The sequence below is a fragment of the Astatotilapia calliptera genome, unplaced genomic scaffold (assembly GCF_900246225.1).
Source record: "Astatotilapia calliptera unplaced genomic scaffold, fAstCal1.2 U_scaffold_16, whole genome shotgun sequence".
Classification (NCBI taxonomy): Eukaryota; Metazoa; Chordata; class Actinopteri; order Cichliformes; family Cichlidae; genus Astatotilapia; species Astatotilapia calliptera.
Genome location: NW_020535685.1, coordinates 75,083 through 92,072, shown reverse-complemented (window position 1 = coordinate 92,072; position 16,990 = coordinate 75,083). Strand labels below are relative to the sequence as shown.

General features: G+C 40.2%; 1 protein-coding gene across 2 annotated transcripts; it reads right to left on the bottom strand.

Annotated features, from left to right (window-relative positions):
• Window positions 1-7,332: 7,332 nt before the first annotated feature.
• Window positions 7,333-12,298, bottom strand: LOC113017610 (chromodomain-helicase-DNA-binding protein 9-like). 2 transcript variants are annotated; one of them, XM_026160751.1, is made up of 2 exons: window positions 11,906-12,298; window positions 7,333-9,089 (listed from the first exon to the last, which is right to left on the bottom strand). In XM_026160751.1, exon 2 carries the CDS (start codon window positions 8,978-8,980, stop codon window positions 7,400-7,402), a length of 1,581 nt encoding a protein of 526 aa, XP_026016536.1. In that variant the 5' UTR covers window positions 8,981-9,089; window positions 11,906-12,298; the 3' UTR covers window positions 7,333-7,399. The 2 variants fall into 2 exon arrangements, with proteins under 2 accessions (XP_026016536.1, XP_026016537.1); XM_026160752.1 differs by lacking the exon at window positions 11,906-12,298 and adding an exon at window positions 11,128-11,585.
• Between the last annotated feature and the right edge of the window lie 4,692 nt (window positions 12,299-16,990).

Below are 16,990 nucleotides of genomic sequence, written 5' to 3'. Positions count from 1 at the left end.
AGAGTAGAAAGGAAAGAAAAGCAGCATAAAAGGGCATACTTTAAATTCAGACCTACTGTGCAGTTGAGGCTGGCAGCGTTCCCACATGCTCCTGACACACTCAATCCAAGTACAACTCCCTCCTCCCTCTCAGTTCTCAGCCCCTCCTCCCACTGAACCCTCCCCTTCCGCTCACAGCAAAGGCCGCCTGACTTCCTGTCTACCTCTGACCCTCAGTTATCCCCCGCCCTCATCTGGCAGGCCTCCAAACAGACAAGACAATCAGAGCGGATGAAGCAGACAGAATGCTTCGTAGAGTGAGCAACCAAGACAGAAAGTGAAAGACAGACAGAAGAAGAAATGCACACATACAAAGCTCTGCGTGTCACACTGGAGCAGGTTATTAGACAAAGTGGAAAGTGTGTGAATAAGACAGGCTATCACCATGTGGGCACAGTTTTCTCCAAGTACAAGTGTGTGTGTGTGGCACATGTCGGTTGTGGGGTGACAAATGGGGTGACGCATGGTGTCATGTTTCAGTACTGATTATGGCATTGCTTGCCCAGTTTGGGTGGCTAGAAGTTACATAAACCCCAGAGAGGTCAGGAAGTACTCAAGCTAGCCTGTCACAGAAACAGCAATCCTTTTTACAAGCATGCATATTCAAAGTTGATGACTGGAAATACAACTCAGAGGAAAAGGCTGGGCAGAGAGGGGAAAGCAGCAATACACCAGCGATATAGAAAGCCAGCGGGGATGTACCTGCTCAGTATCACTGCTGGGGGGCCCCCCAAATGACTACAGCCACCCAGGCAATCAGTGTTCATCAGTCTCACTTCTCTTTTCTATTCAGCATGAAAGCCGTAGCCTCTAGTGTTATGAAAATTACAAACAGTAGAGTGTAGTAGCATGCCAAAGAAAAAATGACAAAGCCATTCATTAACACAACAAAGCTAGCACTCCACACATCCAGGTGCCAAAACAATGACAAATAGGGCCTTATATTTGCCACAACAGAATAAAATGAACTGAAGCTGAAATAACATCACATGGTAAAAACATGACTCCATAAGAAAGAGAGGCTTAATGGCAAAAGTAGTTGTCTTATTTCTTTTTTTATAAACTTGCAGCATCAAAATCCCAGTCCCAATCAAATGTGTAAGACCAAAATATGCAATGTAATGTCATATCGGCCTTATGGACTGTCAGTGAGCTGAGTGCCCAGAAATATTTTGGTTTTGAATGGAAATGGGTCCTCAACACCAAAAGGCAATACATTCAGTATTCAGCCTTTTGTTTGGCAAATATCTGTTTGGCAAATATCTTTCAGTTTGAGTACACTAGGAACAGAAGTTTCAAATAAATGAATTTTCGTTTTTTCCACCCAAATTTAAGCCAGCACACTGGACTGCTCTGAGACGTCTGAAATTAGTCAAGTACAACATTCAACCACTAAAACAATTTCTTCTTTTTGGGTATGCAAGTGAATAACAGTAATTTGGCATCTTAATAAAAAAATAATACTGTGCTTCACTTTTTCCTGCTTTTATATAAAACAGTCCATTTTAAAATAGTGGATAGCAACAATATGTATTAAAACATTTAATTTTGATAAATAGCATTTTGTTAAAAGAGCTTGCACACATACTGGTGAATTAACCACTACAGAAACATAGAAATTTCGTATTTAAGGAATTTGTCAATCTTCTCAGAAGTGGATGCCCAAGTCTCAATGTTTTATCCAGTTTTCCTTCTGATTTAAAATCAGAAAGAAATACTTTTTTTCAATTACTAGTTACTTTTTAGTTTTACTAACTAAAGCACACAAGGTTCACATATTCACATAGTGCTTTTAATACAAACATTTCCTATTACACATATTTACTCCTATGTCTGCATCAAATATGCTGCTTGCAGCCTGTATTACATATATTTACCTTCTTAATATTTTTCTAATATCACAGAATCATCATATCTTCCTTTATAAAATTGGCCGCTCTGCTAATATACACTTATAATGTAGAGCTGTCCTTGTTTGGGACTGGTCATATGCTGCCAACTCTACACCTTTCATGTGAACGTGTTTGTAGTTACATTTGGAAACCTTAGGTTGACTTTTCAAGTTGATAACCACCTTCTTAAGGCCAGATAATGGAAAGATATCCTGGGTAGGCTGAACTTGTTTTGTAGTATAAGCCTTGGCTGACCAACACACACAATGAAGCATTTTCAAGTAAAGCTAAAAAGCTCTAGCTGAGCTTGCTAACTAGTTTAGTCGATAGCTGATTTAAAAACAGGGCTAGACAACATATTGATATTCTTAAAAGAAAAAAAAGGGGGGGGGGGGGTGAAGATAATCATATAACTTATATATCTAAGGAGATATCAATGTTGAGATTTTAAAATCATCTGTCCTTCACAACTAGAATCTCAAAATTCTGAGGACACAGCTGCCCTGTTTCTTTGTACAGTGATAAATAAAGTTAGAAAAAAAAAAGCAAAAACAAGAGCATGTCCTCGGGGTTGGAAAGGCCACAGTGAATTCAAACCCAGGACCTTCTTGCTGTGAGATGACACGCACCATTGCACCACCTATATAACCAACAATTAATTTTCAATTTGTAGCTCTAAAGGATTACCATACCCTTAAGTCTTTCCTGCAAAAAAGCCTAAGTCAATATGACTTGCAAAAAATAAACAAAGTGATATGTGTGTGTATTTAGCAGACTTTCATTTTGCTTTACTGGGTACACTGCCAACATAGACACCAAACATTCAACAACCTATGACACTGGATAAATGTCATTATTTCAAACATGCCTTTATCAAATCAATTCAAATTTCAGTGGCCAGTGTGACTGCATGGTGGATGAATATAAAATGAGTATTCATTGCAGTCTTCTCTTTGTATTACTCAATACAATTTCCTGACAGCACTAGGGATGTCAGAAGACCGATCCTTACAACACAATTTAATATCAAAATCCTGAAAACATGATGGTACTTGGTTTTTTTTTGGCATTGTAAGCAGTGTACTGACTGAGGTGGCTACTCTTCCAGAACTGCAGGGGGAGGCACATGGCTACAAGTATTCTAGTCTAGCCTTACCTATTGAAGAAGAAAGAAGCAAAGGCAAAACTAGAAATGGCACAACATATGAAAAATAGTGAGTAGTGTAGTGGTCACAATAGCTCTGTTCTGAATCACTGATGACAAGGGAAGATTCAGCTATAGAAGCACTTTGTGTTTAGAGTAGGGTGGGTTGAGTTGGTGGACCAAGACATTGATTTAATTGATTCACAAAAGCCAATATCCAAACGATGCTCTTTCAGTTTTTGAACAAAGGGACGAAATACTTCCAATTTAGTGAAGACAAGCCTCCAGATTTCTTCAAAGTTTCAATTCACGGTAACGACATCCACAGTATTACCTCTCTAATTTTATCCTGAAATGCTTGTTACTATTTTGTTTAAGACAGCTGAGACTGATATTCTGAAACCAGCTTTACTCCAGATACTAAAATACTTTCAATGGCTAAAATTAAATGCCTATGCTAACATAATATAACTAACAGTAGTAGGCCAGAACAGCCACAGTAAGGTGGTGGTTAGTAGGGCTGGGTATCGTCACTGATTTCTAGAATCGATTCGATTCCGGTTCACAAGGTCCCGAATTGATTCGATCCACGATTCGATCCAATTCGATTCGATTTGAATCTGGGAAATTTTGCCTCAGACGTTCAGAAATATCATAATTCAGATCAGTACATTTACATATTTTGTATCTATAAAAAGGAAGCTGACACTCGCAAGACTTTATCAAAGGTGTAAGCATCACAGCAGATGCCTTTGTGTCAAAGTAACTGAGGATAAAACACAGAAAAACACCAAGGTGATTTTCCTGGCCTGGGATTTTATAAAATTATTCTGCAGTCGATCAAAAACGAAAGAAAACCATTAATCAACATATGAACATTACCTCTGAAGTTACAGAGGTTTTATTAGAGACACGACTAAGCGTTTTATCGTAGTGAAAGCAAAACAGCAAAAGTCTGAGCGAATTCAAGACAATGTTTATGTGAAGTGTAGTTTGGATCGTCTTTTGTTGCCGGTTTGGTCAATATTGTTTGGAGAGAGATAAAGCTTCAGAATCAGCGCAAAAAGGGCATAAGCACAAAGCGTGGACCCGCTGAAACATCAGAATCAGTGAGCTGTTGGCTTTCAGCCCCGACCGTGTCCGTGCCGTCGGGTGAGAAAGGCGACATCTCACTGCTTCTGATCCGTCGGCGGATCTACGCTTTGTGTTTACATCTTTGTGCAGAATCCGTGTACCTGCTCTCATTTACTGTTTTAGCTGTTTGGTGGTTGTTGAAATTTTATGAGGTTTAACCTGAAATTCTGGCTTTTCGGGCAAAATAAATTTATATTACAAAATCGATTCACGATTTTAATGAATCGATATCACGTTATCCAAGCCAGAATCGATTTTAATCGATAAATCGATTATCAAAACCCACCCCTAGTGGTTAGCACTGCTGCCTCACAGCGTAAAGGACCACACAGTTTGCATGTTCTCCCCTGTGCTTGTGTGGGTTCTCTCAGGGTTCCTCTCACAGTCCAAAGACATGCAATTTAGTTGAGTTAAGTTAATTGCAGATAGGTCTGACTATGAGTGTGAATGGTTCTCTGTTTCTCTGTGTACAACCTGACCAGGGTGTACTCTGCCTCTCGCCCTATGGTAGCTGAGATAGGCTCCAGCCACCCCCAAGCAAACAAAGGACTTTGTGTTTAAGTACAACTGAATTTGGCATTGTGAATCTTTTAGTTCTATTGGTATTGGTACCAACTACTAAATTTCTAGTACTGTAAAATCCCCAGTCATCACTAGCTCTAGTTTCATTATTGCTTTTACTACTGGATCAAGATGCTGAGAATTAGAGATCAACCCTCAGAATTTTCCCCACGCCTAAAAAAATAAATAATAATGTAGTATGATCTAATTGATTATTTACTCAAATTTGCAACTTAGTGTAGAGATGAAATGACCAGAAGAAAGGTACTTTTTAGTTTACCCATGTTTAAGGAACAAACTAAACAATTACCAAATGACCAAAGAAATGCGAATCATGAGAATCAGCCCACTAGGCATGGAATACATGTTGCCAAATTGATTCATGGAAATAAAGCAAGAGTTCTACACATATCTAGTAGTAGCTGAAATACTGCTGTGGTATAATTTTCTGTCACTGTGACAAAATGTGGTACTATTGCTTCTGGAATAGCAGGAACTATTCCAATGTTGTCTTGAGTACATCTGGCAACCGTTTATGTTTGAGGACTGATTTTTGTCAACACTACAGTCGTTCAAAACCAAGTCCAGAAACGTAACAGGTATGTAGCAAAAACCAAAATGGGTGTGGTTCAACCTTTGCTTATGTAATAATGCAGAAATTGCTACCAGGTAGGGTGTACCCAGCCTCTTGCCCTATGACAGCTGGGATCATGGGCTGCCCTTCCACTAAGCGAAAGAGGATAACCAAAGCTATCTCACTGATTTAATGTCAGTATGCTGACAGACATGATATTTGATTTGGTTCCATTCCAAGAAGGTCTGTTGTTTATTTTTAAATTTATTTCAACCGAACTTTGACATTTTCTAAATATTTAATTATGTAAAAGTACAGAATATTGAAACCTGTGATAAGTCTTAAATCTTAACCCTGGCGAGTCATTACATCTGTAGCTGACCATTACAAAACATTGGAAATCCTAATTAGCCACATTCACTGTGGGGGAGTGAAGAGTGGGCCGCTATCCCCTGATGCCTTGCCTGTTCAGCAAACACACTATCAGCAGGCTCTTCACACATCAGTGCACATGAATAGCACAGTCAGCCTGTAAGCATCAACACAGGGCTGATGTTGACACAGACAGGGAGAGGCTTGTTCATATGGCTGTGGTTCATGGCCCCATTTCAATCAAGGACCTTGCAGATGAGCAAATGGCCTGTGTGGATGAGCTCTGGTTTAGGCGCAGCACCAGTTTTGTTATCACCTGCTGAATGCTGGGGTATAGATGAGCTACTCAAACACAAGTTTTGTTTTGGCTCTGGGGCATATATTTGCTTTTAAAATTGGGGAGACATAATGGACCTGCTGCTAGTAAGAGGTCCCTGTTTACAGAGATTTAAATGAGTCACTCAAACACATACTATAAAATTGTAGTAATATAAGTGTTTACTACACTAGGGTAAGTGCAGATACAGACAAAGGTGAGGTTGGTACAATATTGCCAAACAACACTTCTGTACGGTTAGTGGTTATGAGATGTTTTGTCAGTAGAGGGCCATAGGAACACAAGTGCTTTTATGGTTTTAAAAAAGTGCCTATATATAAAGCGTGCCTTAAAAAAATAATTTTCCATTGTTTTAGTAACAAAAATTCTGAAATCTAACACAAATGTTCTCAAAAGAAAACACAAAAATATGTTTCTATCTACATATGCACATAAAGTGTGCAGAGCATGATGAAAGGTCTGTGACTTTAGCTGGTGGTCATGTGTCACTCATGGGCGATGGTAGTGCATGGATGCTGCTAAGTTACAAGCCATCTGAGGTCCAGGAAACCGCCTGAAGCCTGTTACAGCCAGCTAATGCATTCACCCAACCTCCCCCTCCGCTTCTCTTCTCTCTGTCATGCTCTTCCTTTCTGTCTCTTTCCCTCCTTTCTTTCCTAAGCTCTCCTTTTTCCATGAGCTGCTGCCCTCTCCATCTCTCAAACCCCCTCCCCCACTCTGAAGTGCTAACCACTCTCCTTCACCGTGCTCTTTTCCTACCGCTCACTCTCTCACACGTGCACACGCACTCACGCACAGACACACACAGAAACTGTGGCAGCTACCACAACAGCGTGCAACCTCCCCCACACTCCAGCGAGGCAGTGTGCAAGTGCTTCTGGCTTGCCCTGACCCACATCTTGATATAGCCCTAAGTATGCTTACAGCTAAGTCCTGAAGACTCTCCTGCCACTCTTAGCCTAATCAGGCCTGAGCTGCTGTCAGTGCACTGCCCAGACAGACAGGCCAGGTTGGACTGACCATTATCATTTTCAGATAGCTTTCAGACTGCCCAAGATACACCTTCCCCTTTCCACTGCTGATTGCAGGTTTTCTACTAGGCAAGCACATGTTCTACCTGAGATAGCTAAGCATTATATGAGTGGCCGAATTCTGTGCCATAATATGGAAAGAAGAAAATATTTCTCCATTATTAAAGAAAAAAAATATTTAAAATTGTGAAATTCAACACATCACTGTTTCATTTCATTCAGCTTATTCATTTTCATTCTTGTCACTGACTATAACTTAGAAATGGGTGTTAAGTATGAGGTGTATGGTTATATATAAAGATCAGTGCAGTGCCTTTAAACAAATGCTTTAGGAACAAAAAGGATGAAATGTGTTACCTTATCTTCACTGTACTCAATGGGTGATGGTTTCCTGTACTCAATTCCAATCTCCTGAGTAGTATCAGTCCAGCCACAGTTAGATTTGTCCTCTTGCTTAAAAACATGCTCAAGCTGGGGCAGTAGGTCAGGCAGGAGGTCAGGAGGCTCCAGGCCATCCAAGTCTTCATCATGAGCTGCTGATGGTAAAAGGCTGTCTCCCAAAGCTTGGTATCCATTAGTGTTGATAACCCTACAACTCTGAGGCTGCTCAGAAGGCAGGTGGGTGGTGATGTTGGGGTAGGGTCGCATAGATTCACCAAACAGCTCAGATGACTTGCAGTTTCCCTGGGTTTCTCTGGAGCAACGTATAGCACGGAAAGGACATTCCTCTGCCTGGCTAATTGGGGTCCTAGTGTGCTGCTGACTCAAATGTGCAGTGGATGAAAACTGGCATGGTGTCCCTGTAAGTTCGGGTATTGTAGAAGTGAGTGGTGCAGTGGTGTTGCTGGGCCTAGACACCGAGGCTGAGGACAAAGATTGCTCATTGAGACTGGGTAATTCTGGCTCCCCAGGATAAGTAGGGTACTGAGTTGGTTGATAAGCTCTGGCAGAACTGACAGAGCATATGGGCAGGGAATGAACCATAGATGATGAGTGCATGGGAAAGGACAGGTTAGATTCTTCCAGTCCTGTTCCAGGGAAAGCTTGACATTCCCTGACCAACTGGTAGTTACCTTGCTGTGGCTGTGTTTGCAAGCAAGTTGCAGTCATAGAAGCATTCTGACTTTCCAAATAATGCTTACTTGGAAGAGCTCTTGAGTGGAACTGCTGCTCTCTCACAGTTAGTTGGCGCTGAACCTGCTGCTGAGTGTGGTGAATTTGCTGTTGGCTGCTGGACTGGCCTCCCTGGTGAAACGGGAAATTGTGATGCTGCTGCTGCAGGGACACAGTCTGTGTGTTAATTTGTTGGTGCTGGTTTAACAGCTGTTGCTGATGACTTTGCTGTTGTTGCAGCTGCTGCTGTCGCATTCTGTGCTGCTGCTCCTCTTGCTGATAACAGGGATGGTGCTGTGTTTGATGTCTGCCATGAAGTTGCTGGCTTTGTAGTTGTTGCTGTTGATGACAAAGCTGCTGTTGAGGTAAGGCCTGGTACATGTTCCCATTCTGGTCTTGGTTACCCCACATCGGACTGCCACTGTTACAGAAGAGCCCATTGGATTGAGGAACTTGACTCATGGGAGCATTATGGTATGAGCCATGTTGCTCTGTAATCATGCCTTCACTTATGCCCTGAGAACCAGAAAATGCCTGAGCCACATTGGCCTTAATGTCAATGTAATGACCCATTGACTGGCTGTAACTAGGCATAGCTTGTTGGGTAGAAGCTGGTGGCATCATGTCTTGATGCTTCCCAGGGCCAAGAGGCTCCACTTGGAGCGGTTCAAAGTCAGCAGTAAGATTTAGCTCATCCACGAGTGATGGTGCTGAAGCGAAGCCATCGTCATCCAGCCCTTCCAAACCTCCACCAAAGAGGCTAGGGTCATTAAAGAAGTCCATGGTGGAGGCTGGAGGATGACTGGAACCTCTGGAACACCAATGGATCCAAACTGGTCCCCAAATGCCTCTCTTTAGAGCTACAGCATGCCGACTATATAGTTTTCATGCCCTAAAATGAAGAGAAAAAAATATAAATTATAATACTTATATCAGATGATAAAGTTTCAGCTGGTAATCTATGGCCTACATCAGATTTCATTTGGTAAAAAAAAAAACTTATTAGCATAATCAACCTTTAAACACATGCACAAATAATTTCCAGTTAAAAGATGACACAACAGTTTATCAAGTATATTTTTGTCCACCATATTGAACTTTGTCATCCACTTCATCATCAATGATGCATTCTTTGAGAGCAGTAAAACTGCATGACTCTATCAATCTGACATATAAAAGCACTTATCCAAGTGAAGGCTATGTCATGGTTCTGGAGAAACTTGGTACTGTCAGTTATCTGTCAGCATTGCCTTTCATGTGTGCAGCAAAGCAGCTGGTGCAAACCAACCGCCAGCCACCAGCAGGTGCCTCTTCCTGTACCCCCACCCTTTTCAAATACACACATACGCACAAATGCGCCTCAACCCCCTACCTTCACAACCAATGAAGCTGCCTGCCCTGCTACTGCAGAATGTGTGGGAGGTGCAGACAGCTGATAGAATTTCAACAGCTAAGGACAGAGGCAAAGGAGGCCCTTTAAGCATGCGCATGTGCGTGTTCTGCAACCACAGACCAGCGGAAGATGACAGAAGCCTACCGAGGTCAGTTATTATGCTGACTTAACATGCACACAGGCACACAAATGAACACAGACATTTGTCCCATATTTTTGTCTGGCATCTTTTTCTTTATCACAGCATATATTTAAAATAATAGCCATGCTAGTAAATGGTTTAACATAACATTCTACCAGCATAAAAAAAATTATGGTGCTCTCAACTACTGACTGTGTGATTTGTTATCAGAGACACCAGCCTAATATGGATAATATTATGCAAAAAACAACAACAACAGAGCAATGTGCACAAGCTAATAAACTAAAAAATGATTCCTAAAAAAGATAAAGTCATAAGTTTGATTTTTCTTGTTTAACTGGCAGTTATCCAGCTGCTGCTGCAGTTTTGTGATGGCTATAAGAAAAGCCCACCTAAAAAATCCTTTTGACTAAGTGATTCTAACAGCCAACTTCTCTGTATGCAAGTTAAGTTCACCTTAAGGTGAACCAGCATAGGTGGCCTGCTTGGCCCATAGCAACAGAAATGTCTACATGAACTCTCAGAGTTAAACAGTTCCACTTGCTACATTACGAGTTTTATAGTGACTTTATAACGTTACTAACATCAAACCTGAGAAATGTGTAATCTCATATATTAACAAACAATTCATAACATTCTCACCACCTCATGCCACTGCTTTGCATTTTGAAAGCAATATTTAAATCTTAAATTAAACATACAGAGAAAGGAAATCTACTTTACTGTACTATCACTACATTTCCTTTTAAGACTCATTGTCATGCACATTACCACTCTCCCCACTAACCACCAGGTCCCTGCAAAAGTCAATTCACACAGGCATGAAGCAATTCCTGTTTTCACATTGGGCTGTTCTTCAAGCTCAAGACTCTCTCCAGTGCTTTCTCTAGTGATCATTATGTTTATTGGGTAAATCATGTGACTGCCATGTAATTACTTGTCAGTTTTAAGTTTCTGTAGATCCCTATCTATATGCAGGTTCCCTATAGCTAAACCAAGCAACTGCTAACCTTCAAACGCCACCCATCTGGCTCCGAGGCATAGACCAGTCCCCTCTCCCCTCTGATGCTTTCCAGCTGTTTCCTTCATAATTGTGACGTTGTGAGCACCATCCAGGCACGTGCAACTCATGCCTAATATCAACATGAACTGTGTTTATAAACTGCTCCTGAAATTTGGGGAGATGTCCGTGTAAAACTAACAAAATTGAAACAATATCAATTTAACTGAAAGTTGAAGCAAAAGCTAAGCGCGTATACGAACGCTTTTCAGTCCACTTTTAGGAAACTTCCAAGGTTGTTATTGGTAAAGTGTCTCAGTTGGCGACATGGCTATACCTCTGTGGTGTTTTCAAAGCCCTTAAGCGACCATGTTTAAGCAAGACACCGAGCTCACCTCTTGAGTTAATATCATCCTCTTCATCTTCCCTCAGAAATGGCTACAGCCTCTGCGAGCGCGGTGGTTGATAAGCCGACGAGGCGGCAATGTGTTGCGCTACTTTAAGCGCAACTGCTCGGCGAGCGGAAAGAAAATGAACGCACGTGGAACATTTGAGTTTTAGATATAAAACTGTTTGTCGAGGTGCGCACGTGCACTCGAACCGTATAACCTAAGGATTCAAAAGGTGTCGTGACGCTGCTCACAGAAGAAGATAGGGAGGGGGAGGGGGCCGGAGATGGATGGAGAGGTCGTCAATGATTGTGACCGTGATAACAGCCAACTACTTTATCCTCGCCTGACTTTCGTTTTCATTTCAAATAACCTGTCGAAGTATTGGCACTGTTAAGTACATCGGCGTCCACATTCAAGTGCCATGCTGCTTTGAGCCCGGCTGGTCGCTGTCAGTTCAGGACCACCATGACCAAGAAGAACCCACCAAGGAGTACTTTGGAGACACGCGCATTTACATGTAGGCGTCAAACTCTGAAAAAGTACGATGATATTTGCTGCTTTCGATGCGAATTCAAAGAAAACAAACAAGTTTTTGGCTCCTGAACACCCTTGCTTCTACAGGGAAGATACACAGCCAGCTAGGCGGTGTGTCATCAGACAGCTGAGGCGACCCTCATTGACTCACTGTCCGAAATTTGACAGCTACTTGACTGTATGAAACAGAAGCCCACAAGTCCAAACGCGTCTCAGAAAAGTCAACGTAATTAGCGCAGTTTCTTACCTGAAAGAACCACAAAGCGCAGCTCCAGACGCCAATGAAGACAGAGTGGTATTAGCGAAGTTGTTACTGTGTTGTTAGTTGTACTCCTGCTGGCGACCACGGCACAGCGGCTCTGCTGCTGCTGCTGACGTGACTGTGATAACGCCGCATTTGCATATTAGTAACCCTCTCTGTGATTGGACCGCTGACAATTTGCCAAAATCACTAATTTCCATGTTAAATTAAAAACCGGTTCACCAACTGTGACTACTTTGAAGACGGTGGCGCCAGGGCGTTGCTGATTAAATCATGTCATCGTTTGTAAAGTTGCTGTGTTGACAGAGTGCATAAGATGGCCGCGTCTAAACCGGAGCCAATCCGGAGAGGTTTTATATTCGCACATGTACCCTAGTCTGTCCTCAGTGCGAACGTGACAGGAGCCTGCTTTCAGCTGTGGGTACATAACGCCATCTGTTGCCAGAGGGAAATACTTCGCTAAAATAAGTAACTTCAAATTTGAACGTAGTTTTCTTTGATAGAATCATTTCTAGTATAACAGAAATCGCCACTTTGTATCAGTAACTGTATTGAGTAATTGTGTGGATGCTTTAAGCATCCACACTGCATTTTCGGCAGGAAATGCAAATTTTTCTAGTTATTATTCTAGTTGCTTCCGTACACTTTTTGGCACTTAACTACTTCCACAATTTTCAGCCGATTTTCACCGTTCAAATTTTAAACTATTCTGCTATTTCTGCTAATGTGCGCTATGACTTTTGCTATTTTTAACTATTATACTTTTTAAAATATTAAGCTTTTTTCCTTTAATTTGTCCCATTGAAATGAATGGGAAACTTCAGCAATTCTGCTAAAATTTGCTTGTTTTTGAAAACTTAACTACTTCCTCATATTTTCACCTAGAACAACCATTCAAACTTTAAAATGTTCACAAATTATTGGGCTATTCAGGTATGATTCAGCTTTTTCAAATCTTTTACTGTTTTACTTTTATGCCTCTTAAAGTTTTGAGTTGCAAAATTGTGATTTTTCACAAAATACATGTGTTGTTATGGTTGCTATGCTCTTGGCTTCCAGTGTGCCACTGAAGGTTTTGCAATTTTCACTTCATGTCCGAACAACTTCCTGCTACTTGCTCAATTTTCACTCAACTTCCACAAATTATACATCAAAACGTAGGTATTTTTGCTGGCTTTCAGAAAATGTCACCATCATTGTTGTGGGATTTATAGAATTTTTGCAAATCTCCTCAGACTAACACAAGGTCAGAAAACTCTCCATATAAAGTGAATGGAGAGCTTGTTCAAAATCACCGCTGGATTTCTGTAATGAGAGGCATATTCGAATCGTCATATCTCCTTAACGAAGCAAAGTTAAGACATGAGGCTTGTCCCCGAATATCTTCAGACACCCCTGACGCTCACAATTCAAGAATTTCTTTCTCACCTATTACCGTTCTGAAATGAGTTGGACTTGTTTGAGGGTAGGAAATTCGTCCTTCGCTCAGATTTCTTCAGATTTCAAACTGTGGAAATGAACCACTTTTTTCTCTCGTCATAACTTTTTGTTGGATTTCCACAGAGACCTGAAAATTTCCATGATTGTTCACCAAAGCCTGCTGTCTCTTACGGTGAAAGAATGATATCGATACTCCAAATAGATTTCGAGTTAGAAAGCGTTGTTTGAGGGCAAGTCAAGGCAGTTTTTGCTTCGCTCTACTCAGTTATGGTGCATTACAAGTCAAATATCTTTAATAATTCATATTTTAATGATAAATTGTAAACACTGGAAGATTCCCCCATCTCTTCTGAACAAAACGGTGTAAGAATGACCGCTCTAGCCCCTACGGTTTGGAAATTATGGTCATTTGTTTGAGGGGAGTCCTCACTATGAGAAATAGGCTGCAATAATCCTGTGCCTCTCTGTGCTGCGTGTGTAAAAAGAGGCACATGTTTTGGCGGGAAAAAGTACACAGGCTCTCTGATTGGTGGATTCAAATTCAGCAGCTCCCAGGCTGACCTAGAAACTTACTTCTCTCTCCCTGTGCATTTTTTTGCTGATTTTTTCATTTAACAAGTATATTTGAGGGACCCTCAGCATGTTCAGCATTTTTTCAGCTGTCCATTTTGCTTTTCCAATTTTTCTGTTTAACTTATTACTATTGTGCTAAATAATACTATTTCTGCTATTTTATAAGATTTGTGCCTAATATAGTATTTCTGCTAAATTACAATATTTCTGCTTTTTATACTATTTGTGCTAAAACATAGTATTTCTACTAAATGTAGTATTTATGCTTTTTATGGGATTTGTGCCTAATATAGTATTTCTGCTTTTTATAGGATTTTTGCTCAAACATAGTATTTCTGCTAAATATAGTGTTTATGCTTAATCATCCTATTTCTGCTTTTCATAGGATTTATGCCTAATATAGTATTTCTGCTAAATTATAGTATTTCTGCTTTTTATAGGATTTGTGCCTAACATAGTATTTCTGCTAAATTATAGTATTTCTGCTTTTTATACTATTTGTTCTAAATTATAGTATTTCTGCTTTTTATAGGATTTGTGCTTAATATAGTATTTCTGCTAAATTATAGTATTTCTGCTTTTTATAGTATTTGTGCTAAAACATAGTATTTCTACTAAATGTAGTATTTATGCTTAATCATAGTATTTCTATATATTTCTGCCAGGTCCCCAGGCAGCCAATCCTCTGTGAGGACTGAGACATTCAAATTTTCAAATCAGGGCCTGCACGGCTTCCCAGCCAATCATATATGTGTCCTGAGGCATTCAAATTTGCATATTGGGGCCTTCATGGCTTCTAAGCCAGCCAATCATATCTGAGGGCTGAGGAATTCAAATCCACAAATCAGGGCCTGCACAGCTTCCCAGCCAGCCAATCATGTATGTGGGCTCCAGGTATTCAAATTTGCATATTGGGGAATTCGTGGCTTCTAAGTCAACAAGTCATCCATGTCATATATCTCTAAAAATTCATATTTTAATGATAAATTGTCAACACTTGAAGATTCCCCCATCTCTTCTGAACAAAACGGTGTAAGAATGACCGCTCTAGCCCCTATGGTTAGGAAATTATGGTCATTTGTTTGAGGGGAATCCTCACTATGTGAAATAAACTGAAAGAAGCAGGTCTATGTCTCTGTGCTGCGTGTGTAAAAAGATGCACCTGTTTTGGCGGGAAAACGTAAACAGCCTCTCTGATTGGTGGATTCAAATTCAGCAGCTCCCAGGCTGACCTAGAAACTTAGTCCTCTCTCCCTGTGTGTGTGTGTGTGTGTGTGTGTGTGTGTGTTTAGTGGGAGAGAGAGGACCCTGCCCTTATTTGACAGCATGTCATTGTAGGATTTAAATTGAACATAGTTAGACTGGTTGACTGGATTAGAGCCTGTGTTTGTGTGTCCCTCTGTGCATTTGTGTTTCAATAAGTTATTACTATTCTGCTAAATCATAGTATTTCTGGTACTTTTTGGTACTTGTGCTAAATACAGTATTTCTGCTAAATCATACTATTTCTGCTTTTCATAGGATTTATGCCTAATATAGTATTTCTGCTAAATTATAGTATTTCTGCTATTTTATAGGATTTGTGCCTAACATAGTATTTCTGCTAAATTATAGTATTTCTGCTTTTTATAGGATTTGTGCTTAATATAGTATTTCTGCTAAATTATAGTTTTTCTTCTTTTTATAGTATTTGTGCTAAAACATAGTATTTCTACTAAATGTAGTATTTATGCTTAATAATAGTATTTCTATATATTTCTGCCAGGTCCCCAGGCAGCCAATCCTCTGTGAGGACTGAGACATTCAAATTTTCAAATCAGGGCCTGCACAGTTTCCCAGCCAATCAAATAAGTGTCCTGAGGCATTCAAATTTGCATATTGGGGCCTTCGTGGCTTCTAAGCCAGCCAATCATATCTGAGGGCTGAGGAATTCAAATCCACAAATCAGGGCCTGCACGGCTTCCCAGCCAGCCAATCACATATGTGGTCTCAGGCATTCAAATTTGCATATTTGGGAATTCGTGGCTTCTAAGTCAACAAGTCATCCATGTCATATATCTCTAAAAATTCATATTTTAATATTAAATTGTCAACACTTGAAGATTCCCCCATCTCTTCTGAACAAAACGGTGTAAGAATGACCGTTCTAGCCCCTACGGTTTGGAAATTATGGTCATTTGTTTGAGGGGAGTCCTCACTATGAGAAATAGGCTGCAATAATCCTGTGCCTCTCTCTGCTGCGTGTGTAAAAAGATGCACCTGTTTTGGCGGGAAAAAGTACACAGGCTCTCTGATTGGTGGATTCAAATTCAGCAGCTCCCAGGCTGACCTAGAAACTTACTTCTCTCTCCCTGTGTGTGTGTGTGTGTGTGTGTGTGTGTGTGTGTGTGTGTGTGTGTGTGTGTGTGTGTGTGTGTGTGTGTGACAGAGAGAGAGAGAGAGAGAGAGAGAAAGGCTTTTAATGGGATGATCTCATTCTAAGATTCAAATTCAATATATTTAGACTGGTTGACTGAATTGGATCTTGTGTGTGGGTCTCTCTGTGCATGTGTGTTTCCTCATGTGTACATATTTGTGATTGTGTGGCTGTAATAAATTTTTTTGCAGATTTTTGTCATTTAACAAGTATATTTGAGGGACCCTCAGCATGTTCAGCATTTTTTCAGCTGTCCATTTTGCTTTTCCAATTTTCTGTTTAACTTATTACTATTGTGCTAAATCATACTATTTCTGCTATTTTATAAGATTTGTGCTTAATATACTATTTCTGCTTTTATAGGATTTGTGCTTAATATAGTATTTCTGCTAAATGTAGTATTTATGCTTAATCATACTATTTCTGCTTTTCATAGTATTTGTGCTTAATATAGTATTTCTGCTAAATTTAGTATTTCTGATTAATTATAGTTTTTCTACTAAATCATAGTACAGTATTTCTGCTTTTTATGGGATTTGTGCTAAAACAAAGTATTTCTACTAAATGTAGTATTTGTGCTTAATCATACCATTTCTGCTTTTTATAGGATTTGTGCTTAATATAGTATTTCTGCTAAATTA